The sequence below is a fragment of the Protomyctophum parallelum genome (genome assembly GCF_964188405.1).
Source record: "Protomyctophum parallelum genome assembly, chromosome: 3".
NCBI lineage: Eukaryota > Metazoa > Chordata > Actinopteri > Myctophiformes > Myctophidae > Protomyctophum > Protomyctophum parallelum.
In genome coordinates this window covers 35,869,749-35,897,746 of record NC_139698.1, presented here as the reverse complement: position 1 = coordinate 35,897,746, position 27,998 = coordinate 35,869,749, and the positions used below count along the sequence as shown (strand labels likewise).

The window sequence follows — 27,998 nt, the reverse complement described above, 5'->3', positions numbered from 1 at the left end:
AAACATTAGTATATTTCTACGTACCTGCTTAGAGAGCTGTTCCTCACATAGCTTGTACAGAGTGAAGAACTTGCGGGCCAGATCAATGTTATCTATGAACCCACAGCTGGCCAGTTTGACTCTGATGATGATCTGACGGTCGGGAACCATCATGGCCACCGATCGGAAGTTAATCTTCAAGTTCTCAGGAAGTTCCTGACGACCTGCGTATCCTGGGTTCTGATCAGGTGAAAAATATAAAGATTTGAAATCAGAATCAGACTTGTGGTTTTACAGTAAGTATACAATAAAATCCTCTGTGTTATTGACTACTCCAATAGTCTAAAAATGTAACCCAATGGACTGATTACATTTCTACACTCTATCGGCTCTATCGGATACATTTCACTGGTGGACAATGATGCATTTTCATATATAGGAAATAAAGTTAGACATTTAACTTGGTTGGCATTTAGTAGTTACACAATACCCCAAATAAACGTTTGAATATTATTTTAACATATAATGGAAAAGAAAATGTGAAATAATATAATGATTTAAAAAAATTAAATTTACATGGTCTCTTTATAACAATCCAAATAAATTAAAATTTCAACAGCAAATTCCATTTTGTTTTATTAACCTTGTTTTCCATTGCGAAGTTATTAGCTGCACATACACAGAACCCCTACAGTACATTTGGGGCTATAATTATCTGATGTAATCAGATAATCAGAGTTTAGAGAAGTCATTATGCCTTGAGCAAGGGAAATCCCCCTGGACACAGCTCAGAACCACCTCTGCTACGCTAATGCTCACTCTGTACTGTACAAATTCACAACAATCTCTCTAACTTAATATGTATAATCTCTTACCCTTCTCAACACGCAAGAGCCATTCTACAATGCTCCATTTACTGAATAATGAATTGTTGTAATAATATTATACTGTAAAACCAAGTTAGCTTGTTAAATATGTATAGTGCATAAAAGGCTGCAAAATAACCCATATGCTGGGATCATTTCACGTCTGCCCAGTCAATTAACCTTTATACTACTTAAATAGTGTTACATTTTTACTTTGTGAATTAAATTTGAATGCTTGGTAAAATAGCAGGGGAAAGTCATCGTTCTTTACTTTAACCGATTATGTGAGATGATGCTTTAATTCAGCAGGCTGTAATTAACAGAAACATTGTTCTTGTGGTAGCTTATTAGTGGAATAGAGCATTGGTTCTCAACATGTAGGCAGGGGGCTCTGGTGGCTCAAGTGCAAGACGTTGTGAGCTTATACAGGCATCATCTTCATAAAATAATAAAAAATAAATAAATAAATAAATAAAATGCACTTTTGTATACTCGAGTATATACTTGGTCCATCACAGCAGCTCCAACCCAGCAGCTGTATCTTGGGGAAAATCACAGAAAAAAGCATATTGCGGCCCACGACACGGCGCATTGTGAGCTCATGGATCGTCTATTTTCAGTGAAGATATTTAATAATGAGCGAAAACAGAAAATACACTAGTATAGCGCCCTGAGCGCCACCACTCAACAACGTATGGGGTTTAAGTGTTTTGTTTTCAACTGAACGTTGAAGTGTCCCCTGCCCTGATCCTCACCATAGTGAGGAAGATGCCGAACTCTGGATTCATCTCCACATTGTCCCCGTCGGTGAAGATGAAGTTCTTGCGTCGCTCCTTCTTGCACGTGAGGACGATGGCGATCTGCTGAGCTGCCACCGACAGCACGGGGAGATTGATGCGGTTGAACTCATCGAAACAGCCCCACGAGCCAGACTGGGCCAGACCTAGACACAGGATTCACAAAAGTGTTAACTGAACTTTGAAAAGTGTACATTTGTACAGTTTACACTCATTACTTTTCAGGAAACAACCTGTATTCCAATGGATTCAATTAAGTAATTATTTTTGTCACATGTCCTTACTTTTCATTGGTTCAATATTTATGAAACCCTTCAAAAATGTGATACACTGTAGTAGATCAGCTATTGTATTAACTTTTGCATGACACTCTTGTACGAAAACTTAAGGGGGGGAAAAACATTACAAGTTGAAATATGGAGATACAATGTTTCTGCCTGACAGCAACAATATTGTATTTTGGTCATTTCATTAATTGACTACAACTGCATGTACCATATCCCACACCTTCACATTATTTCTATTATACATTTTGCTGTAGCAAGTTATTCATGATACAGTATATTGTACTAAAAACATATATATATTCAAATATTTATAGGTCTCTCACCTTTGAAAATCCTTCCCAGACCTCTGAAGTCCATTTGGTCAGAGCAGTTGAAGACAACCACATACTTTCCGAGACAGCGGCCCATGTCTTTTACGGTTTCTGTCTTACCTGACAAGCATGCAAACATAGGATTTCAGTATGTTTTTTACATTTAATTTGTATTTTTTTGTTTTTTTAATATCATAAGAGTTAATAACACTCAGCTTTACCTGTTCCTGCAGGACCCGCTGGAGCGCCTCCCATACTCATGCCCAACGCTTGGGCCAGAGTGATGTAGCACCTGGAGGACACACACACACACACACACACACACACACACTTAAAGTTTCAGTATAAGAAGTGTTGTTTCATTTATTAAATTCTGCGTGGGCGCAGTACAGTACAATACAGTGACATACCTGGGTGAAGAGGTAATAAGGTAAATCATTATTTTCAGAAGGGAATGTAGCTTCTCATATAGGCTTACGGCTGGACTGGAAAATGTTTTTTTTAAAACAAATATCATGTTTGATCTTCATCTGTTTCTCTCTCTCTCTCTCTCTCTCTCTCATGACTAGCATCCTTATTCTGGGCTGAACATTGAGCAAAATAACTGATCTTCCACCGCGCAAAGAGACAAGAACACTCGTCTTGAGTCACAACTCGCTCAAATTCATTTTTAACATTTCAAAGTGTTGTGTGATCATCGAAATTCAAGCTTTCATTTGGTATATAGATCGTGCGTGTAGGCCATCTCTACGAAACGGTATAAAGCGAAAATGAAATTTCGGGAAATCGGATTAAACCCCATTTGCTGCGCTATGGGGTGATGAAACTGAACAAGCAAATGTAATCGTGCACAATGGCTGGCACAACTTAAGTCAAAAAACGTCTTTGACTATACATATATGAACACAATGGACACAAGGAAGTGATAGGCACTCACTTCTGCTGATTATAGGAAAATTACAAAGACATGCATAAGAGAATAAGGAGGATGATCAGATGAAGCAGCCTGACTCTGGACATCTCCATTGCAGGCGCACCGCGGTGCGGTGCGCACCGCTCTATACCAAACTAAATTGGCATACGGCTTACGGGTGCTTTTAAAAACCACTATGCGCCTTCCCAAATGTGTGTGACCAAAATAGCAATTTAGGGGAAAGCGTGCCAACACCTCTAGGCGCAAATACCGGTGTCGGCATAATAGATAGCGGGTGACGCTGTACCATTTAGGGACAGAGCAAGCTCCTGTACTGGTAATTTTCGGGCAGCGGCTGACTTGTGGGCCGCGTCGCAGGTAACAAAAATGGAGTCGTAGGGGCTCCATTATTCCTAAATAGTTAAAATAGCTATTTTAACTATTCAAAATGTTTTTCAAAATAGCAAAAGAAGGCAAAGTAGTTTAGGGAAGGTGTTTAGCATGGACGAAAATAGAGCCCTAGGTGTCCAGGCGTCTACGCCAGCCGTCCGGGCCATGTAAGATTCATGGAAATAATAAACTGATATTGAAACTGAATCAGACATATTTGATATTTGCCTGTTGTGACCCATAAAAATGGATCCGCGACCCAAACATGGATCCCGACCCACTGTTTGGGTCAAGGCCTCAATTAATTCTCATCCGACATGGAAGCAGTCAACATCAGAGAGCGAAAGAGAAAACAACAGGGTGCAGAGATACAGAATAACAGGGAGCCAGGCATTAGGAAGTGCTGAGGCCATGAGGCCTGGAGGATGCCACTTCTCTGGGGAGCTAGCTGTCTGATGTCTGCTGATGGCTCCATGCTGCTGTCTGTTCTTATCTATTTTCTCCTCTGTCTCTTCTCATCTTGCTCTGTGCTCCCACGTGTCTGTCTGTCCGTCCTTCGGTCTGTCTGTCTGTCTGCCTGCCTGCCTTCCTGCCTCTGTCTCTATCTGTGGATGCATCTCCCTCCTGATTATACACCTCTTTCCCCCTGTGTTTATCGCTCTCTCTTTTGTACCCTGTCAGAGACAGGTGATTCCGTTATCTCAGAGCATCCCTAACAACTCCCTCAACGCATCTTTTCTCCTCCTCTGCTCGTTATTTGTCCCCTGTCCTGTCTTCAAAACCGTTATCCTATCGTCTCCTAAAAAACATTCCCCTCCATGGGCACAGTGTATGTGCGTGAATGCGTATGTGCGTGCGTGCATGTTCATGTTCCCTACCTGTCAAGCCCATGGACCTGCTCTTAGTTAGACAAACATCTTTGTCTCGTATCTTTCTGTGTTTCAGTGTGACCGTGTACCTGTCAGTCAGTGGCGTGATGACCAGCCTGTCAGTGCATCCCAGGAACTCATTCTGGTAGACAACCCCCACGTCTGTGATGTTGATCATCATCTTGTCAGAGTCCTCGTTGAAGTAGAAGCGACACTGCTTCAGCCACTCAAAATCACTGGGGCTCTTCACATGCTGCCGGCACTGTAGAGAGAGAGGGCAGAGGAAGGATAGGCAATGGGTGCAGATAGAGGTGAATGGGGATACAGGGGAGATGTGGGATATGGCAGAATGTTTAATGTTAATACATTCATATTGTATGTAATGTAATACGGTGCGGTTCTCGCATAAGCCCCCCTAGGGTTTCTTACCTCACCAGCACAACAACAAACTGCAAACTTTCCCACGGAAATAATTTACATATTATGCATGTATATATAAACTGTTGTGCAAATCAAATCAATCAAATCAAATAAGAAAGTAATGGGAGTTGAGGATTAGAGGGGATGAGGTGAAAGAGAGATAAAGTGAAAAGGTGGACCTGAAGACAGGCCAGCAGGAATATGAAAGCAAAAAAACGGGAGGCAGAGGGGGATGGGAAGATGGAGAGAATGTACTGTAGAGGGAAGAATGGAGAAGATATAGGGATGAGGAGAAAGGCACTTGGGTGGGATAAAAATAAGATGTCAAATGTAGGTGAAGTCAAAGAGAGAAAAGAAGAAGGGCAGCACATATTAGTGAGAGAAAGCATAGAGAGGAGAGACCATGTGAAAAACATTCAACAAACCAATAGGGGAAGAAAAGATAAAGAGCGGAGGAATAGAAGGATAATGGTGAAGCAAAAGTAGATTGAAAAACGTCCTCCACACTTTTAGACAAAATTGGCGGGCAATTTATAAAGAAGCAGTGCACTAAAGTAAACTTTTATAGGTGCACTGAAAGGTGTCGGCTGCTTGGACAACGCAGGCGGAAAGCTCCTGGACACACCTAACAAATGTAGTCATCCATCATCCTGCTCTACTCACCAGGTCATCAAAGATGTCCCTCTGGTGGACATGGATGGTGATGAGTGTCTCATACTTGGTCCTTTCCACAGCACTTAGGTCTCTGGTGGTCATGTCAATCAGCGTGTTGAGCAGATCCAGGAACAGCTGGTTGGTCTTGGCCATGATGCGCCGGTCATAGCGTGCGTTGGTCAAAGCCTCCTCGGAGTCCCTTGTCCAAATCATCTGGACGCCCAGCAAGCCCACCTTCAAACAAGGACGCGATCACTTGGAGATTTATGCATAGTTGTTTTACGCATAACTCACAACACTGAAATTGCACTTTGGAGGCCATTTGGGCCTATGCCATTCCGCACAGAGCTTAGAATTTAATGGATAGAGTGATTCCAATAGAGAATAATCTTTATAGGCCAAGAAGACAATATCATTATTATATTATTGGCAGTACACATTGGCAAATGCAGTAAATACTCTTTTCTGCAAAACACTGGCTCGGCATGAAGATGAGACTCAACGCTGATGATAAAAACTAAATCTGACTTTGAATTGATTCTTACCTTATACTGGATAATATCAATGTGATCAGTTTAAACACAAAATTAAATACACTTTTTGACACAAAATTTGATCTGAATGTGATTATGTTCACCTGAGAAGGGAAGGAGTTGAGGAATTCGATGAGCTGGAAGCCAGACTCCTGGATGGTAGCAGATGCCTGTCGGATGACCATGTGCAAAGATCTCTGCGATTCCTTAAGCAGGGCATGGAGCCACACCTCCACGTTGCCCTCTGCTAAAACTGGCCGCTCAAGAGCCACGGTCTCCCCTTCCCGTGATGATATGGCCATAATACGGTCATAAACCTTCGAAGTGAAATTAGTTTTATTGTTTCGTTTTATTGTTTATCACAGACCGAAGCCCTTCAGCACTGTTTAAAAACGCCCTCTTCTTTTTTATAATGGGAGATCTGGCACTCAGAGCCTAAACTGGTGACCACTAGGTGGCACTGAAGGATTATTATTATTAGTATTAGTATTATTACTTTTCAAACTCATCTGTATCTAGCCTGGAAACCAGACGAATCTGCCACAGGAGGGGGGGGGAATCCATGGGGAGATTGGTCTGGCACTCCTCAGTTTGAATTACATTTGGTTTACCCCTTAGTTGTGGGTGACCAATCAGAGCCCACTATTCTAAGTGAGCCTTTTTTGCTCTGACGTTGGAATCTGTTTGTAAACCACAGAAGGCGAATACTATGTGGCGATAATTATTATTTTTGAAAGGTTTCACCACAAATAAAAGCTTTGACCTGTATGAACGAGTTTTCACCAAACTAATAGTTTGATGCAAAATATTCACAGACACATTTTCGATCCGTTTAACTGTCATGCTGCCGCATAAGGAGTGAGTAATAATTGTATGTGAGTAATGTGAGGGAGAATTGCAAATAAATGTAGCATTCTATTCCTAGTGTGCAATAATGGTTTGAGTGACACTCTTGCTTAATGTTTACTTTTTTAGTCTGTGTACTGTAAGCAATCTGTAAGCTTATAGATCTGCCATGTGACATAGTATAAATAAGGCTTCTGTGGATCAAACCATGATGCCATGGTTCGTTTCACTTATTCACTTATTTCCCTATCGGAGAGATACAAAAAAATTATATATCCCAAACGATGTACCTTTTCATGGAAGCGGACAGACTTTATGTTGTCAAAAACGTTGAGTAGATGAGCCTGGATGGTGTGGGAGTCAGAGGCCTGGCCTAGGATCTCCAACAGGGCAGGGTCCGAGACGAAGAAGAAACGAGGGAACAGCAGCCGTTTCTTCTCCAAGTATCTGAAAGAAAGAACAGAACGAAGAAGCTGAAAGAGAATGCTGGTTGGTTTTTTCACAGTGAAAAAGAAAAGTATATCCTGTAATTTTATGTCTATTCTGTCAGCTTGTTTACGATGGCTTGAGAGTGATTATTTCTGTTTTGTTGTGAATGTTTTTTCCCACTCACCCTGTGAGTGATTTCTGACAGATCTCCAGCTGCTCAAGGAGGTGAGGAAGCAGTTGTCCCATGGTCTCGTCTCCCACACATGACTGCACCACGTTGGGCATCTCATGGGCACGTGACATGATCTTCACCCATGACTTGTCGATGTTGGAGAACCGCTTTGCTTCCTAAAGCAGTTGGGTACATTAGTTAGCTGCTCACATCTGATTTGTGTGGTACAGCTCTTTATCAAATTCTAACCCTTACAGGTCCATTTGGTTACATTTGTACACTCAGATTTAGATTAACACTGATGAATTTAATATATTAGGCTATGTGTTAACTGAATAATGTGCTGCATCAGTAAATATGCAAGTTGCCCACTTTCATTCAAAACAACACAGTACTTTTTGTTAGATTTGTTATATTTTGTATGCATGACAATGTTCAATGTATTTCTGAAGCTATGGAATAAAACAACACTGAATAATGCCAGACGGTTCTTAACTTTGATGCACTAGCCATAAACCTTATTTCCCATTAAAAAGATTAAAGGCACATTATTTCAGGTTTGGTTAAAGAGCGAACAATGCAAGCTATGTGTGTGTGTGTGTGTGTGTGTGTGTGTGTGTGTGTGTGTGTGTGTGTGTGTGTGTGTGTGTGTGTGTGTGTGTGTGTGTGTGTGTGTGTGTGTGTGCGTGCGTGCGTGCGTGCGTGCGTGCGTGCGTGCACGCGCCACCTAAACTAATTTTCCCTTGGGATCACAAAATCTATAATAGATAAAAACCCAATCCAATTCAGCCCAGTGTAATTGAATGTACCTTAGGAAGCTGTTTGGCGATGTCTCCCCCTACAAACACAGCCTCCAGGTAGATCCACAGGTTCTGCACAGTCATCCAGTTCTCAATGATGTCTGTGGTGTTGGACAGATTCTGCACCCACTTCTGAATCTGGGCCTTAAACGGAGTGTTGTATCTGCAGAGGTCCAGTCAGGATAAGTATAAGTTCACTCGATAATGTTTCATCAGGCTGAAAGCATTACATTACATTACATAAAACCTAGTTATATAATGGCTTGTATTAGCCATCGTCCCGGAGGAGGCATACTTACAGTAACACACGATCAGGGCAAATGATGACATTATCTGAGTGAGGTGATAGTTGGTGCAATTACAATAAACTGAATTGCCCAATTAACTTTGCCTCTTCTCGGTATCAATTCATCTAATTCTGATCTGTTCCACCTCCTCCACTCTGTGGTGCATTTTAAGAGCCATACTGTAAGTAAGGGGTCTTCAACCGTGGGTCCGGGGCCCCTAGGGGTCCTAGTCAGAGTTACTACAGGGGGTCAGCCAAATCTTTGCGTTCCCTTTTCTGAGAGGAATATTAACGTTTATGCATGTATTAACATGAATCCAACACAACACTACACAATGATAGTGCTGTCAAACAAGTCATTGAAGCTATCTATGTAATCTATGAAAAAGTTGAATCTGCAATACCTTAGAGCAGTGGTGCTCAAACCTTTTTGACTTCTGTAACCCTTGCTTTCTGAATCAGTACCTTTATCAGACTACTGCATTTTAACAGTAACAGTTGTGCTACTCAAGTTATTGATAGTAGTACCTCAGAAACCCTGGATTTTAGTTATAGAGGGAAATTATCAGTATGGTGACAGGAAATGGGGAGAGAGGTGACACGCGGCAAAGGTCGTCGCGATTTGGAGTCGAACCCGCGACACGCCGTCAGCCTAGGTGCCTGGACCGCTACACTAGCTGCCTTTTTAAGAAAGCATTTGTGTTAGTTACAGCTGTTTTTTCTTTTCTTTTTTTCTTTCTTTCATTGCTTTATGCCCGCTTGTTTTAAAAGTCTTGTTTCTGCTATCTTAGTCATTTTATTTTGGTGTTGTGATTTTTTTTTATGCTGTAGGTGTTTTAGCCATTAGATGTGCTTAATTAGAAGCAGTGTTGATTCAATGTGTGATTGAAGGTGTAGGAGGCAATTCTAGTCTGAGATAAGCAGCCAATTATATGCAGGACAGTGCATTCCGCTACAGCCAAATATAGCCAATTAAATAATCAATTAATGCAGAAAATAATCATCTAATTCTCTATATCACAGAAATACTTTTGTTGTTTCACTACAGTCAAGCAACATATTAGAAAGTGAAGCGACGCTATGTGATTTTTTTCCCGGAAGAGATTTGGTGTAGGTTTTTCAAAATAGTAAAAAAAATAAAAAATAAAATAAGTTTACTGATAAGGGGTAAGACACCGGCAAAATTGGGACCTTTAAACAAATGGCAAAATGTTATGCCAATTAATTCCTCCCCACACACATTTCTGTGTTGTCACCTGACTCACCTGCCAGTGAGAAGCCACCATCAGGAGGACATAGGGCCTTCGTCCTACTCCTCCCGCCCAAAAACAGGTGACACGCCAGCCAGTAGGATTACATGCAGTGACAATTATCACCCTCCCCACGCCAATTGTGTTCGTGTAGATGCCCAACAAATGCTTAGAGCGTCAGAACTAGCGGGACAAGAAAAATCACTGCTCTTTTACTGTAAGACAAATCTCAACCTAATAATGCTGTTCCCAGTAGGAGGTCCTACGACGTTGTTCATGTACCTGTTACTCATAAGTGAGCCTAGCATCATCAGGCTGTCTTCCATACTGGTAATGATCTCTGATGTGCTGTCGCCTCTCAGGAGCAGCTCCCCGCGGGTCTTGAAGACAGCAAAGGTGAAAGTCTTGTTGTCCCACTCGGCGATGACCTGCTTCAGCTTTTGTTCAATGTCACGCTCCTTCACTGCACTGATGCAAATGTCCTGTGGAAGAAACCCGCACAGGACGGACAGCAAACACACATATTAATCAAATATACAGTCATTTAATTGCAAGTCACTGGAGCATTTAAAAAAAAAAACAGTACAGGATATTTTATTATGTCTACAGTCTACCTCCACCTTATGGCTTAGGCACTACTAATATTACGACTACAAACTTCTGAAGCCTCATTTACTGAAATAGCACGTTCCTCATCATGATTCACTCACCTCACCATAAAGATGTCTGTTGGATTTTAAAAGCATAATATAAACTTGCCACATAACTGTTTATATAGTTGATTTAAAAGCCTGAATGAAGGAGCCCACAAGGATTGAATCACATATCACGTATCTAACTGATGCCAAAAGCTCCACCTTACTAAAAGATTGAAAGGTTGACATAAAGAAAACATTTGTGTTTTATTTTTATTTTCACTTGATTTGTCGACACCTAGTGAGATAAGTCAAAATCAATAGTCACCTTTCCAGATTATTTATTTACTTATGTTGCTTATTATCCTCTTTAGATATTAGTAGCATAGAATCCATGTAAAACAAATTATAATAAATCAAAAAGCACCACAGAGCAATAGTAGTTGTGTAAGACCTTTCCACACTTACCTCAATCTCCTCCTTGTACCTTAGAAGCGGAGCCTCCATGATGTTACGCAGTTTGAATGTGTCACTCTCCACCTCAAAGCTATGCCCAGTCACCTGACCCAACAAACACACATTTAAATTATAAAGTTACAAATTAGGCTGTTACACAGCAGCCATTAAACAAATTGCACACAGAACTAGAAGAAATGTTCTCCAACAGGTCATGTAGGTTATCGTGGGCCAACAATGTTCGGGCTTCGGAAATCGGAATGCGCCAATAAGGATGGAACATGAAAAAACGGACAAATCCGACTTCATCACTTCACTAGATAATGTGACATTAGATAATGTGTACTGATTTTGAGTGATGTTTGGACAAAATGTGTAGGAGTAATATATATATATATAATATATTATATATATATATTATTATATATATATTATATTATATATATATTATTATTATTATTATTTTCTTTTTAAGCGTCTTCCTAGTGGCGCTATAGAGGGTACGCGCATGACATCATCAATCATCGTCATCATAGCCGGAAGTTTTGTGGGAATGCCTACTGAGTGGCAAAAAACAGCCCATACATCCACAGAAAAGTCCTATCTGATTGCATTACAATGTTAAACGACATTAAATTCACTTTTCTACTCGATTTGCCATTCACTTTATGCATGCGCATACCCTCTATAATAGGTCAATGTTAAAAGGGTGGCATTTGTTCCTCAACATAGTGCGAATGTGCGTGCAAAGTTTCACCGCAACTGGACAGACACTGCGTTCATGATTAGCCTAATCAGCCTAATCAGGATGGAAAATGAAAAATCTAACAGATCCGTCTTGATCACATGACTATAGAGATCACGTGTACAGATTCTGATACAATTTGCAGGAATAAATATCACACACGGACGGGCGGGCGTACGGACGGACGGATGGATGGACAGAGTCCAAAACATAGTCTCGGCCATGCCTTCGGCCTGGCAGAGACAATAAGACAGGAAAATGTTACATAGGCCCTGTCACATCAGTGAACAGTATTTGTGGTCGTCACCTCAGTGATCCTCCTCCAGTGGCGGTTCATCATGGCCTTGTTGGTCATCAGCTCCAGCAAGGGGCAGCATTCATTGAAATCATCAATAGTTTTTTTCAGGTCTAAAAAGGCCTGCCACTCCTTCAGGGCACGGGGCAACTTACGACATCTGTAATTACAAGTGATTAGAAGAGGCTTTAAAACGTATCATTTACTATTAACTCACACTAAGAGGAGCTGTGGGTGTGTGTTATGTGCCTAGCAGCACATGTGTCCAATGGGACGTTATTTAATTAGGCAGATATCATAGCAAAAGAGCAAAAGGTAACAAAGGATAACCACACAGTAGCTTACAATGGCAAGAATACTTTCTTCCTTAGACTGGAATATCTATTTTCTTATTTTCTTCTGTCAGACGTCATTACCTTCTTCCATTTCCAGTGCGATGGGCACAAAGCACAGGCCACATTAAAGGACAGAGCCCACAGATGAAGACGATGGGTATAGAGATTGAAATCCTTCGGAGCATTCATGCAACTCAATGAAACACATTACACTATATAGCTTCAGGGGCAGGCCCAGACATCAGGCCATGACGTGAGGTGATATTGAGGTGAAAAGAGACAACACGGCAAAGGTTCTCCTTCTTCTTCTCCTCTACACAGCAACACTTCTAATTCTACTCTGCTTCCTTTGTTCCTATGTTGTTTAATACTAGTCCTTACCCGTTCTGAATATATGCAAACAGCAAATCATGTTCAGTGTGTGATGTAATAGATCACATTACTGATAGGGGGGGGAATTGTTTACAGATGGTCTTGGGAAGTTGGGTTGGGCACTAAAGTATAGGCTAATTAAATGCTGTAGTACAATCATAAGTACACCATTGATGTGTGATGTAAATATGGTGATGATATTCTGCCTATAAATGGAAGTTATTGAATATTTTCAAGGTCGGTGTTGCACTTTGTAGACGGTCCCTAACCGCTCACCGTCTGCTGCCCGTGGAGATATAAGCTATTAAACGGTGAACGCGGAGGTTGGCTTTTTGGGCTTCAAAGCAAGTTGTAGTTTGTTCTTTATATAATCAGGATAAGAATTAGATGTTTTGTGTGATTTAGGAACGTGTCGTTGTCATTGCATCTGTCTGTATGTATTTTGTCATTGTGTTGTTCCGACGGCACGGGATCTGTCTTCTCCAAACGTCTCCATTTGGCCACCCCGAGACCCCGACAGATAAGCATTCCGTTGTGATCGTGCTGTTCAGTGTGTCACGCAGCCACGCTGGGTGCGCGCAGGGCTGTAAGCTGTCGTTGTCAGTGTCCAGGCTTTGAGCAGGCATGTAGCCCATGTGTAATGCACGGCGAAGGAGGTGGTTGAGGAGGGGGCGGACAGTGTAAATGGTGCATTTATATATAGCGGCGGAGCGGCTGCAGTCCTGGCTGTGTGTCGCTGATCATAAGCCCAGAAACAGTGTCCTCGGAGCGGCTGCAGTCCTGGCTGTGTGTCACTGATCATAAGCCCAGAAACAGTGTCCTCGGAGCGGCTGCAGTCCTGGCTGTGTGTCGCTGGTCATTCACATCCAGCACGGATACAGAACAGATGCTCCGACGGGGCTGGGTTTCGCTTCCTACGTCACACTACAAACGGTGACCTATCGAATTATGCGTCCCACACCCCCTCCACAGGCACACAATTCTTCAAGTTACAATTCTCCATGATCGTGTGGTGATGTAAAAACAATATCTGTACAGTAAATATGACAGTTGCGTCGGTAAAAAGTAGCCTAGCTGGATTGTGGGAGCGTGCAGATTTATTTTGGCATGGAGAGATGTGTGCTAATAGTGTGGCTCGGTCGGAGATAGACCACGGACAAATAAACGGGTTTTTATTCACTAATAAATTCATTATTAATCTTATTGGAAAAATGGCTTCGTTAAGACCTCCATATTATTATGGTCAATGCCTGTGTGAAAAGTGGGAGCGATTGGTGCAGGCAATGAGGAGATAAGGTGGTGTTTCTGACAGACAGACATTCATTCATTCATTCAGAGAGACAGACATTCGCTGATGATTAACTTCTGGCCATGTGATGGTGTAATATGGTGTGATGTAAAATTCTGGGTGTGTGGTGTTGTGAATATGGTGTGATGCTGTGTGAACACGCTAGAATGTCTGTTTGATTAATATCATGGAAAAAAAAACACTTAAAAAACAGATTAAAGTTTCTCTGTTCACTTCATTTCTGTTCACCTCACTCTGATGGATTGGTTTACAATGGAATATACATCTAAGCTGCGTGAGGGGGCATAATCGAAAGGAATCACAATGGGCATCATTGAAACAATTATTACAGACATATTTGTCATGATTATAGACCAGTATGTTTTCTATATTAACAATTTATACCCTATATACTTTGTTGAAGGGATCTGCTATTTTCACCAAATGTTCGCCATCCTAGACCATGCCCAAAATAGGGACAAAACAGGGTTCATGTGGTGTAAATACACCTCTTTTCTTACCTAGTCTGGAAATCCTGAAGCTCAGTGTTGACCTTTTCAATCTGGATGTCAACCCACAGAATGTCATAGTAACCATTGACTGTCTCGATGACATTGTTGTACAGGCCGTACAACTTCTGCAGCAGTGTCAACTGCTTCCTGATTTCTAACAGCTGAGGATGCTGGGTAACAGAAAGTCCAAACAGCTCCTCGCCACCCGTATAGGTGATGTACTTCCTGAACAGGTTGTCAAAGCGATTCTGAAATGGAGAAAGGTTATCAGGTTTGTTTATAGATAAACAAACTCTTTATATTTTACATTTTGTAACTGTGATCATCGGTTCTTTAGTTGTGGGCCGTGAATAAAGCTTGTTTTGACCAAACATCTGGGAAAAGAATCAGAGATACTGTAAATGCATTTTAGTAAATCTGTTTACATTGAGGCCGATGGAAACAAACTTTTCTCTTCCAGTTCATTTACGGTTTTATTGGTCTCCTAGCAACCTAGAGCCATTCATTCGTTGATGGTCATTTTAATTTTATTTGATCATTCAACTTAATAAAAACCCTTAAATGACGAGTATACTCGTCAATGGCAGTCAATGTAATTAAGTGGTTAATCAGACAAATCAATATATTCAACATTTTCCACATTTATTGATATATAAAATTATTACAACAATGATCACTTCCCCAGTCCCCCTCAATTAATTGAAAATGCAATCGATAGAATAACAAAAATAATCGATGGTTGCAGCCCCATACTAGATGGTTATCCACATACCTGAAACATGATGAGCCTATCGCTGGCATCTTGAGGAGCTAGCCCCACAACCATAGGGCCATCCTAGATGAAAGAATGAAGGCAATATCTGCAGTTAAAAACTAGACCCATAAGGTTATATTAATTATGCACCGAAATTAACATGAATGACTGGGAGGGGAATTAATATGCTATTTGTGGTGTGTGTGTGCATGTGCAAATCTCACAGCTTTAGGCTGGTTTTTATATCTAGTAGCCTAGGATATGTGCAAAGTTGGTCGTAAGATGATTTCAGTAGGTCAGAATGTACAAGAAGGAGAATTTAACAAACTCAGTTAAGGGTAGCCACTAAATCTGGAGAAGACACGACCATCTCTGCTATGTTATCTTAATATAGTGATAGGTTGATTGATACATTGCTGTAGGGAAATGCTTGGGTGCATTTCCTGTCAAATCTGTAATGATAGCCTACCATCAGCTTAAAAAATGCCAGGATTTATTCCCTTTCCTATTTGTTGTGTATGTGGACATAAACAAGCATTTTAAATGTGTTTTTATTTTTGTATGCCTTCCTTCCAACCTTATCATACTCCTGGTAGAAGTGCTGGCAGTCTTCCACAAAGGTCTCCACATTGCTGATCAGCTCTCCTCTGAAGTTGGGCTGCAGGGCCACCAGCTCATTCTGCACCTCCGTGCCTCTAGACAGCAGCTTCTCCCAGGTGTAGCGCAGCGTGTCCACCTTCTCCGCCTCTTCCTTCACCACTGACAGCTCATATTTATGGAGCATGGCATAGGACTCCTGAAAGGGAGGTGTGATGGAAAATTAATTCTGAGGTAAGTGGACATAAGACAGGCTTCAAGCTGGCAAGCAACATCGTTTAGGTCTACCGAGCACATGGAAATACTGGCCAAACACGTTCACCAAATCTTCATTGATCAAAGACAGATGCTATTTTCCTGCAGTGCTGCATCATGGGCATTATCAATGTTTCCATATGAAGTCAGGCTTCATATTATTTATTGACTGCACCTGCTGTTTAAGTAATTGCCTCACACTGTGTGTACATTAAGGTCCGCTCTGAACTTGGTAAATCTGCATTTAGCTTCTGTGGCCCTACATTGAGATTAAACACTCCAGTACCCTCGAGTTGTTTTAAAACCCAGCTGGTGACTAAACAGGTTTCCCGAATTATATTAATTGCTTTTAGATTTATTAAAATCTGGTTTCTTATCTGTAACTGCCTTTATTTAGTATTGTATTGTATTGTATCAACACTGATGTTGTTGAATGCATTGTATTACTCAAATGCAAATGAGCTTAATTACTACGGATTTTGAGAATAAATCAATCTTAAGTGAATGACTGAATGAATGTTTCCAGTCTCTTGTGTAAATAACCAACATCAATATCTGAAAGGTTGAAGAATAAAATATGATTGCTGTACCTCTACTGGGCCCACTAGGAAATCCATAGATATCTGGTGCTCTCTGATCTCTTTGAGTGATGCCATGGCGATGCGGATGTCATCCAAGTCTTTGATCTGTCGGTTAAGTTTTTTCCCTGCTTCCTCCACGAAGGTGAAAATCTGTTCCATTTCTGAGCGATACTTCTTGTTACAGTGCAGACCATAGTCCACCATCCAGCTCTTGGTTTCTGCACTTAGAGACATCTTCAGGTCCGCTGGAAGGAGACAATACTACGTTTACACACAGAGAAAACTAACTTTACACTGTAGTGTAGGTACATTCATCAGTGCTCAGGAAATGGAAAATGAATGTGGGTCGATTATTTTTCCCATTCAATAATACCATTGCATTTCATATCATTGTTATTGTTAATTAGTCACCTTTACAACAAGGTATAACTTGTAAGGATTGTGCAATCGTGGAATGAGCAACAAAGCTAAACCAGGCTGTGGGTAGCGTCCCCCAAAATCCTGCAATATGCTTCTGCTGGTAATAGCTCTCATTTGTATATATATATTTTTGGTGGCAGGCTTTTTTGCCTTTATTGATAGATATACAGTAGCTTGACAGGAAACGGGGAGAGAGATAGGGCGGAAGACACACAGCAAAGTTCGTCGGGATCGAGACTCAAACCCGCAACACATTGTTATGCTGCCTGGACCGCTAGGCCGGCCCCTGGCCAATCGCTCTCGTTTTGAGCAAGTAAAGCTTTCAATATTTATTTTAAATAAAATACAAGATAGAAACGACTGTGTTATGTGTTCTTAACTTCTTATACTAAATAATGTTTTGGGCAGGTGAGGTAGTCCTTTTGTTCAAAAGGAAACAAGAATGACTCAGTCATAACGGCCGAGTGCAGAAAGCTCTTGTTTATGAACAACTATGGGTTTTACTTTTATGCCGTTTAAACTATGTCTTTTACGGGCAAGCCTCCCATTTGGTTAGAGGCAGCCAATCATGAAAAAGTGTCCACTCGTCGGTCGCTACTAGAGGTGGTAGTAGCAAATGTAGTCCAGGCGCTTTTAAAGCACCTGGCAAAAAAAGGTGTTAGAGAACCACTGCTCTAAGCATTGGATCACAGTCTGTAAGACTTTCCAAATTATGTCCATGGGCCAAAACAATGTGTCATGAGCCAAAACAAAGGTCGTCTTACACAGTATAAGTGAGAGCCAGGCTATATTTCAGTTTAACTATAAATAATTGATAGGCCCTCCTCTCTAGTCTTTTTGTTGTCTTCTACGTGGCACTATAATTGATATCAACCTACGACTGTTAAATCAGTCATTACCACGGGGAGTTATTCTGCACCACACTATCGCATCTAAGCTATAAATAAAGATATTAAATTGAACATGTTGAGTGTATTGGGAACTATTATATCATGCTTTAGTACAGTAAAATCATAACAATGTATAATATATTATACATTCATAAATATACAAGTAAAATAGATGTTCATTGTTGTTAATCTATTATATAATAATATAATATTGTAAACAACATATGCCACATGTTCAGCCAGTTCCTGGAGAATCAACTCCCTGTGTAAAAAAAGAAAAAAAAAGAAATATGTCTTTATAAGCCTGGGTCTCAGGATGAAAAACTACATTTTGGATTTAGATCTAGGGCTGGAAAGGCTGGAAACAGACAAATATTAAGGACAGTCAAGCATCTTTATCCAACCTGTGTACAAGGCCAAAGCTCCAACAGTGAGGAACTCGGGTTCAGCATTGATTTCCAGTTCAAGATCTCTGTAGTAAATGATCTGGCTCTCAAACTCTGAGAGAAGAGGACTCCCTTGACTGAACCTGCGAATAAACCAGAAAAACTATATTATTCTTTATTTTGGATCACATTTATTGTCAATAATGTGTTATAATACTGAATAAATAATACAATAATGTAGTCCCCACTCCTTGGTGACTTGACTCCTACAGTGACTACTTGTCACTGTATAGGCATTATGTATGTATATGCATTATGCACATGTGTGAAATTCGTCCTCTGCATTTACCCATCCTATAACTGCTCGGGGAGCAATTAGGGTTTAAAATTCTTGCTCTGGGTCACAAATCAACACACTGACCACTCAGCTATGGCCGCCCCTATGCTACAAGCATAGAAAATAAAATGATCAGTCAATAATGCATTCATTCTTTCATAAAGTAAAGCACCAAAAATCAGTCACTCCATACTTCTGGATGGTTTCTTCACGATTCTGCTTCCAGATGTGATGGTAACGACTGAAACGCTCAAGAGCTGTCATCACTTCCTAGGCAACAATAAAATAAAACAGGGTCGGTTCATGTGAGAAAAAGAAGCCATTGGAAATACATGTTTAGTTGTCCATGTGGAACACATTGGAATGTAGCCTTTTCCTGCATGTCATTCTCGGGGGATGGAAACTACTATCATGCAATAAATGTGAATGTCGTGGCAATTCTGGTCAATGTGTGGCCATGGAACTCAAAACACAACTGATCCTTGATGTCATGCCGTTAACAAAATGTCCCACTGTTAATAATTAAAGCATTTATGCTGCTGTATACTCTTCATAAAATCCTTTAAACTATCCACCTTGTAATGAACTCATAGTTGTTCCAAACACTATATATAATGTGTAATTAAATTTCCCTTTTAAAATCTCATCTGTACTAGCGTCACTGTACAGTGCTGTACCTTCTTGGTGGAGTTGAGGGATGTGCCGAGAACAGAGACCAACTTTACTATCTCCTTGTTCTCTGACACACTCTTGTAGTAGTTCCTGGCTTGGAAGGGTAGAGTCTGACCCACAGATGCTGAGATGTCTGAGGTGCTTCCATCTGGAAGGAGAACATAGGAAAAGGAAAGCAGGCAATTTGTGATGGATTTAAAAAGAAGGATAAAGGTAGACAGGTTGTAAATATCTACTGTAATTGTAAAATTGGAGAATAACACAGTGAATAAGGTGGACTAGAGTCTGGTTTGTATATTTTAGTTGCAAATGCAGTGAATATATAAAGGACATGTGTAACACTGGGCTGAATTCAACAATTTTAAAGAAAATGTATTGCTGCCCTGCATTGCTACCCTTTCTTTGAATACTTTTGCACTATGGAATAGGCATCATTGAACAACTGAGACGTCGAAAGCCTTACGGATCCACACCAATTTGAATACATATTAAAATTGACTATCAATGGTGGGTCTGTTATGGGTCGGCGGTGTGTGGACATCATTGCTTTTCAAATATGGAATAAAAATACGTAGAACATTCAAATCAGAAAGGTTTTTGTGTTAAGTTCTGCAGGTGAAATAACCCAGGGCTGTCCAGATAGAAATGCAATGTCTCTGAATCCCAGTATCTGGTTGGAGATTGTCACAGTATGTCTGCATCCTATGCATCATTTAACGCTGTATTGTGTTCTATCATTCAAGCCCATTTATTTCTCTCCATCCATCATCATCCGCGGTGTTTCACTACATTAGCTTCATGCTAGCTAGTGTGTATTGTGATTGAAAGGGTTGCAAGGACTGATGTGCTCAAGTTGTTTTGAGTTTAATGCTTTAATGTCTGATATTTAAATGCCTATTTCCAAAGCCACCGATGGAACATTTATCAGTGACTTTGTCTGTTCACATTCAGATATCCCCATGCTCCGCTGATCTGTGAAATAAGGAGATCTGATTACACCATAACTGTGCTGTAGTGGGAAATGATCTGTATACTGTTACGGGAATTTCAGCCATGAGAGATAGGGACAGAGAAAGATGGATATAATGAGATAAACAGACACAGGGCCGTATCTTCCACAATGTGGCATAAATTGTCATTGCTTGTTTCCAACTGACACAGTTTTGCTCATGTGGCATGTTGGTCTTAAAAGTAGGTGTGATCAGTGCATAGTTGGCATATTGCTAGGTATTGCTTAGGTACAGTGAGATTATTATGGATACGATTTCCATCTGCTGTATCATCATTTCCCCTTCTTTCATTCCCAAATAAGCTCAATACATGACTGTCAATGAGATGTATGTACGCTTGCCAGGTGTGATACAAATAGAAAGTGGGGGATATTCACGTTTGAGGTGGGGAAGATTTTCATTTGGGATTCTCACAGTACTGTGGTCCTACTCTGTATGGAATTATTAATAAATTGTGTTCATATGGGTGCGGAGAGATAATTATTTCAGCTGGATGGTGGATCTAGTATGCAATCCATATGTTTGTACATAATGGTCCAACTTACCAGCCAGACTTCTGTATGTGGTTTCTCCATCATCCGATTCACTCTCACTGCTCTCCTGTTTCAATGCAGCCATCCGCCGCTCACTCATCTTCCTCTGCAAGGAAAACGAGAAACATAACACTGCAGTATGAGTTCTTCAATGTCTCCATAACATAACACTGCAGTATGAGTTCTTCAATGTCTCCATAACATAACACTGCAGTATGAGTTCTTCAATGTCTCCATAACATAACACTGCAGTATGAGTTCTTCAATATCTCCATAACATAACACTGCAGTATGAGTTCTTCAATGTCTCCATAACATAACACTGCAGTATGAGTTCTTCAATATCTCCATAACATAACACTGCAGTATGAGTTCTTCAATATCTCCATAACATAACACTGCAGTATGAGTTCTTCAATGTCTCCATAACATAACACTGCAGTATGAGTTCTTCAATGTCTCCATAACAGCAAACTTGTGTTTTAGTTCAGTGGTTCACGCACGCACGCACACGTTCATGTTATCGCTCTATAAAATGTATTTACATTGTTATAGAGGCTAATTTGCACATATAATGAATACAGGTGTGCCCTGAGATTGTGACTTGCAAAACGTTTGAAAACGACTGCTTTGGTTTTGTACGGTAAACTCACAAGTGTAAGACCAGCTTGAAACTGCAATGTCCTTAAGTATACTCTATACTCTGCTTCCTAAAAGTTGGGTTGTGATTTCTAATTATTTGAGCGGTGGTTCGCTCAGTCTATTCAACATAGACCTCAATGTTGACTTCCCTCCAATTTATGAGCACCCTCCTCTCATTGCTTTACTGTAGCAGTTCCCTCATGATAAAAAATATAAGAGTTAGTTTTAGTAGTATTGATTATTACCAGCAGGAAACAACCTACTGAATAAATGTACCTTTTGATAAAATACTAGCTGGCAGATAGTAGCCTAGTCTGACTGCCCTGATCTCTACTCCACACTGGAGCTTGGGAGTAATGATAGCCTTCCCAATCTGATTTAGATAGATGTGGGTATGTTGTTTACTTGTAGACATACAACTTATAGAGCGTCGCAGTCCTGCCCCAACGAGCGGCCCGGAAGACAATTTCCAATTCATGTTTCATAAAGTATTTATTTAAAGACTTGTAAGCCTTGGTCAAAGCCAACTCGGATCGTGACAATTCATGAGAAAAGACAAAAGTATTTAGAAAGAATACTAACAATACTAACAAATAATTAGAAAGGTACCGTACAACACTTTTTTTGTTGTTGTTGTTTTTTCTAATTATTTGTTCGTACCAAAACATTGTGTTTGTTGTCATGAGTTGTCACGATCCGAGTTGGCTTTGACCGAGGCTTACAGGTCTTTAAATAAATACTTTATGAAACATGAATTGGAAATTGTCTTCCGGGCCGCTCGACCCGAGTTGGTCTTTAAATAAATACTTTGTCTATGGGAAAAATGAATTGGAAATTGTCTTCTGGGGTGCTCGTCATCAAGAAAGGGGGCGGGACTGCGACGCTCTATAGGACTCTAATTCCATAACCACTTACCCTGGTGTTTGACAAAGCACTTACTGAGTCGTAACATTGCACTTTGTGTTGAATTGCTGCTCTAAAGGTAGGGGAGCGGGAGGCACCGTCCTATAACACACACACAACTGACCCTGCCACATCCAACAATTATGCCCACCTTAGAGATCCTCTCTGGACACCATTGGCCTACTCCCTTGCTGACACTGACCACACAGTCCACAGCCCGGTTCAGAGCCTGCTGGAGCTCATCCAGGGCTGGTACCATAACAATGTTGGGGATGGACAGAATCACGTTGGCCCTAAAGATGCTCTGCTGGCCACCACTTTTGGCACGGCTGGACGAATCACTCTCAGCTGCAGAAGAATAATAAAAAAAAAAGGTCTCTCATATATTTGCTATATTTCAGAGGTTTATATTTTACAGACATTTTACTTCAGAATTCATAAAAGCAACTATTACTTACAGTATGCAACTACTTCTGTAAAGATGCTATAGCATAGTCTCATGGTAGCCTTTCCTGATTATTTTTTTGTTTAAATGTTTGAGGGGTCCTACACATTTTCAGCTCAATTTGTAAACTTTCACAGTTTAATCAATACTCAGGAATTTACTGTGTACTGTAGGTAGCCTAGTAGTATGTAGCCTAGTATATGGTATATGGAATTTACTGTGTACTGTAGGTAGCCTAGTAGTATGTAGCCTAGTAGCCTAGTATATGGTATGGAATTTACTGTGTACTGTAGGTAGCCTAGTAGTATGTAGCCTAGTATATGGTATATGGAATTTACTGTGTAGCCTAGTAGTAAAACTCAGTAGTGCTATGGTTTGATCGTTTTGGCAAAAAGAGCAGCCAATCAATTAGAAACAGTAAGTCTCACCAAGGAAGTGTATGAGAGAGGAGGCGTGAATGCGTTTGCGCAGCATCTCCAGGGTGTTCCGTGTGAGTCGCAGCAGTGCGTCCATATTGCGGTGGTTGAAGTGAGAGAGCAGCTCCTGGGCTTCCTCCTCCATCACCTCCATCAGGTCCCTCTTCTTCTTCCTCCTTACCAGGGGAGAAGCAAGGCCACTAGCTGGAGCACTAACTGTGAAGATTCACAACATGCACATTAGACCGTATCTAAGAAAGAAAAAGACTGGTACATAGAGCTGTTTAATTTGTGTGAGTGAGTGAGTGAGTGAGTGAGTGAGTGAGTGAGTGAGTGAGTGAGTGAGTGAGTGAGTGAGTGACTGAGTGACTGAGTGAGTGACTGAGTGAGTGGTTAGTTAGTTACTTGGACTAGTGGTCGAGTAAGCCTGGATGATCTCTATGGGGATCGGACCTCTATGGGGATAATAAAAACCTGAACATCACTGACGGATGAAGTTCCACTGGCCGGCTGTCACTACTTCTTGTATCCGTCGTTTCAAATTAAAAAGCCTACAGCATCTACATCTCAAAAGTTTGTGCACTCTTCTTCAGTATGTGCCAGGCACGGTCTTATACAGTTTAAAATATTACACAGGTTACATTTGTCAAAGGAAAAACTCAACAGAATGTTTCCAAATGTGAATCCAGCCTGCGACAGATGTGGCCAGTCGCCGGCCACCCTAGCTCATATGTTCTGGCACTGCACTAAACTAACATCATTTTGGCAAAGTATATTTAAATCACTGTCAGACATTGTTGGAAGACCTTTTGACCCGGATCCACTGACAGCAGTTCTGGGGGTCGGGGGGCCCGGGGTCAAACTGTCTACTTTCCAATATAACATGGTAAAATATGTGACTCTACTGGCTCGCAGACTGATACTGTTGAATTGGAAACAAGCACAGGTTCCCACTCACACTACACTTATGAAAGATGTTATGCACTACTTGCAATTGGAAAAGATAAAGTTTGAATTGAGAGGGAGTGAAGATAGATTTTTACCAGACATGGCAACCCTTCATTGACCATTTCAATAGGTGCACGCTAACCCCTCCTACACAATAGATAACATATTAGAAAATTGGAAAGAAAAGTAAAGAAAAAAAAAGGAACTGAGTATTTTATTTTATTTTATTTATTCTCATTTAAAAAGAAATGTCTGTAATTCAGTTAATTTACAACGTGTTGGGAAAGTTTTGAGAGCAAGAGTGTCTGTCCTGTGGTCTTTGTTTTGTTTGTCTGTTCACATTTGTCGTTGTTTAAATGTTTTTTTTGTTTTTTCGTTTTTTATCACATTTATATATCTTTTTTATTATGTATTGTATGTGGAATTCACATTATCTGTCTTTATCTTTCATTTTATATAACTCATTATTATTGTCAAAGATTGTCTTATAAGTTGTCATATACAAAAAATGCCTAATAAAAACAGTATTAAAAAAAAAAAAGCCTACAGCATTTCATATACTATACATATAAGTGTCCAGCCATACTATAGCCTTGTTTTACAGTAACAGCTCGTTAATTTGCCTACATTTAACGTTTATTTTGTTCACAAATCCTACACTACTAGGACAACTTTGTTTTTTATAAACCAAGGTTCATGTTCATGTTCAATTGAAACGGGCCTCGGGTCTCCAGGGGCCTCCCCAAAGAAGAAAAAAAAACTACTACTATTTATTTTGAAAAAATAAATAGTAGTAGTAGTATAGTGTCGTTGTTTGGTTGTAATTGTTCCCACTTCCCAGTGTGTGCACTCTGATAGTTGCGATTGCATCATTGTATAGCCAATGCTGCCTTCCAGTTATATCTTAAAAGTAAAAAATTGTTTAATCAAGCAAGCTGCTTTTGTGTATTTTCTACTTGGCTGTGTATGCTGTTCATGCTTTGAAGTCCGATAATACACACTGACAAATAATTATTAATTATTAAAGTTATGACGTCATGAACGGGGCCTCCCGATCCGTAGAACTATAGTGAAATAGAAAAAGTGCCCCTCGGGGCACAGGTCTCCACCTGTGACCTGGCCACTGGTGGCGCTATAATAGGCCAATGTGAAAAGGGTGCCATTTCTTGTTACACCTTGGATGGCAATTCACCCTTTGTCAGCCTTCTGATTGGTCCCTGACTGACTAACCAACAGGCCAATGTGAAAAGGGTGGGATATATTCCTCAGCCTAGTAGGAAAGTCTGTGAACGATTTCAAGTAAATGGCATGCTATGTTCATAATTTGAGGCTTTTGTTGAAAACGGGCCAATCCTGCAAACTTTGAATGCCAATGTTAGCCAATTAGGATGGAATATGAAATATTGGACAGATCCAGCTTGAACACATGACAATAGAGATACTGTGTAACAATTTGCGGGATCTTGGACAGAATCTGGAGGAGTAATATAAAAGAATGTGTTTTACAAAAGTCGGCGTCCTGGTGGCGCTATAACAGGCCGTTCTGGAAAATTTGGGGCAGAGATTCATCTTTGGAATCAAGGGAGTGTGTGTGCAAAATTTGGCATCGACCAGGTTTTAAATGAAATCATGGCAGAATAACTTTAAAGTGAATGGGACAATAAATGTCGTCAATACATGCTTGTCCATTTTGTCCAAAATCCTTCTCACCGGTGCCATATGAGCTACGATTTTCCCATTCTGTTGTATTTCTAAACACATAATATCAGTGTACCATCACTCTCCGCGTGGTCCATGGTCTTGCTCTCAGTGCGATTGTCTTCAGGAACCTTCTCCGATTCCTCTGTAGGACTGTGGTCAAACTCCAGTAGCATGTTGATCAATTCACTAGCCGCCTCCTCCACTAACGAGCTCTTCGTGTGGAGGATCTGAGCTCCTTTAATGCACAGGTCCTGTGTGATGAAGACAAGAACACATAAATACACGTACGGTACAGTAGTTATAATTAGCACAACACAGCTCCCATGTAGAGATTCCTAGGACAAAGACAGCGAGACAAATGAATCAAATTCAATTTATACAGTATGCAAGTCAAGTAAGTGAGTTAATTTCCATCCATCTCAACGGCCTATGCCGGATTGGTGATGAAGTGACTCAGCCAGAAAATGAACATATCCATCTCAATGTGGCAATTATATCTGCACTACATCTGATCTCAAAGCATGGGTGGGAAGTCGGTGTGTCATTCATTCATATCCTCATAACATGCATTGCTTTTTCAGCGGTGTCAGTGACACCGTGACAGTGACAGTTTGATGACTAAGCAGCTATTTCATGAATAAGCCATGATTCATGTACCTGTAGCCATGGCTGTCCTGTCAAACTAATGAGCCTCTCACTGCTCCCACACAGGGAACGTCACACAAATTGATGCATATTATTGTAATAGATGACGTACAGGTTACCACACAAGCAGTCAGGCAACCTGCTCGTTAATCTAAAGATATCACAGAAATGAGAATACAACAGCTGCCTGAGAACATACGGTGTAATCATTAACAGTCAACGAGGTGTTGGATCATGTGCCATTATAGTGATCTAAATGTCTACACACTATCTAGGGGAGTCATCTTGTTATACTGGATGATCTATGGTAACATACTAACATTACATTACTATTGTTGAAATCCGTTGTCAATACTGCATTAGTCACTAAGGATGAAACACTGAAAAAGGTCCTAGCACCCGAGTACATTTTGCAAAGCAACATAATGTTGCCAGAAACTTTATTTATTAACTGTCAAATACATAAATGAATACACGTATCCGGTGCCTACATCACTTTGGCATGAGTGCTTAAAGAAGTTGTTAAAAAGCCTGGGCCGTGGCTCAGCAGTCCAGGCACCTTGGCTGGTAATCCAGTCTGGCAGTGTGCCGTGGGTTCGACTCCCGATCCAGACGGCCTTTACTGCATGTCACTCCCCCATCTCTCTCCCCCATTTCCTGTCAGCCTACTGTCTGTCCCTCCATAAAAAATATAAAATAAAGGCGAAAGCCACAAAAAAACATGTGGAACGGTTATTGTGAAAAATAAACCAGTGAAAGATTATAAAGTTAAATAGTATGACTAAAGATATTTTATTTTACAAATATACCTCTATGGTTTCTATGTTTCAAACTATCCATTTTATGCTTCTAACATTACAGTATATCATAATATAGATGATATTTTTACATCTGCCTAGACTTCTCATTTTCATATTTTTTTTGCAAGAGGAGGAAAATAAGGAATAATGTGTGCTCAGCCAACCATGTAGAAATTGTGACAAATGTACACAACGTGCTGTAGATAGAGTGCATATTGAATCTACCCTGGTGGTCTGAACAAACTCTTCGCAGGTGAAGGGCTCGTCCTCTGGTAGAACACACAGTGTTGCTGTACTCATCTCCTGAAGCACTGTGTCTATCCTGAACTCCACCAAGTCGTTCACTCTGTCCATCAACAGCTCAAGGTCCACTGGAGGGGTTAGGTTGAACAAAGGGAGAGAGGCAGAGGGACAGGTTGGGGTTAAGAAGAGAGGAAAGGGAAAGGAGGACACACACACACACACACACACACACACACACACACACACACACACACACACACACACACACACACACACACACACACACACACACACACACACACACACACACACACACACACACACACACACACACACACACACACACACACACACACACACACACACACACACACACACAC

The 27,998-nt window shown here is 40.7% G+C and overlaps 1 protein-coding gene across 1 annotated transcript in view; it reads right to left on the bottom strand.

Annotated features, from left to right (window-relative positions):
* dnah5 (dynein, axonemal, heavy chain 5) overlaps nucleotides 1–27,998 on the bottom strand; it is a gene marked incomplete at its 5' end in the record, with an annotated part of 139,517 nt that overhangs the window by 81,560 nt on the left and 29,959 nt on the right. Inside the window, 25 exons of the mRNA XM_083760609.1 lie at nucleotides 25–219; nucleotides 1,601–1,788; nucleotides 2,253–2,360; nucleotides 2,462–2,532; nucleotides 4,502–4,674; nucleotides 5,496–5,720; nucleotides 6,124–6,336; nucleotides 7,156–7,312; nucleotides 7,479–7,642; nucleotides 8,276–8,429; nucleotides 10,085–10,284; nucleotides 10,906–10,998; nucleotides 11,946–12,093; nucleotides 14,450–14,688; nucleotides 15,213–15,275; nucleotides 15,772–15,990; nucleotides 16,637–16,872; nucleotides 18,342–18,466; nucleotides 18,854–18,930; nucleotides 19,338–19,480; nucleotides 20,888–20,981; nucleotides 22,572–22,768; nucleotides 23,294–23,497; nucleotides 25,989–26,181; nucleotides 27,601–27,746. Coding sequence (XP_083616735.1) covers nucleotides 25–219; nucleotides 1,601–1,788; nucleotides 2,253–2,360; nucleotides 2,462–2,532; nucleotides 4,502–4,674; nucleotides 5,496–5,720; nucleotides 6,124–6,336; nucleotides 7,156–7,312; nucleotides 7,479–7,642; nucleotides 8,276–8,429; nucleotides 10,085–10,284; nucleotides 10,906–10,998; nucleotides 11,946–12,093; nucleotides 14,450–14,688; nucleotides 15,213–15,275; nucleotides 15,772–15,990; nucleotides 16,637–16,872; nucleotides 18,342–18,466; nucleotides 18,854–18,930; nucleotides 19,338–19,480; nucleotides 20,888–20,981; nucleotides 22,572–22,768; nucleotides 23,294–23,497; nucleotides 25,989–26,181; nucleotides 27,601–27,746 — 4,025 coding nt within the window. The remainder of the gene's footprint in view (nucleotides 1–24; nucleotides 220–1,600; nucleotides 1,789–2,252; nucleotides 2,361–2,461; nucleotides 2,533–4,501; nucleotides 4,675–5,495; nucleotides 5,721–6,123; nucleotides 6,337–7,155; nucleotides 7,313–7,478; nucleotides 7,643–8,275; nucleotides 8,430–10,084; nucleotides 10,285–10,905; nucleotides 10,999–11,945; nucleotides 12,094–14,449; nucleotides 14,689–15,212; nucleotides 15,276–15,771; nucleotides 15,991–16,636; nucleotides 16,873–18,341; nucleotides 18,467–18,853; nucleotides 18,931–19,337; nucleotides 19,481–20,887; nucleotides 20,982–22,571; nucleotides 22,769–23,293; nucleotides 23,498–25,988; nucleotides 26,182–27,600; nucleotides 27,747–27,998) is intronic.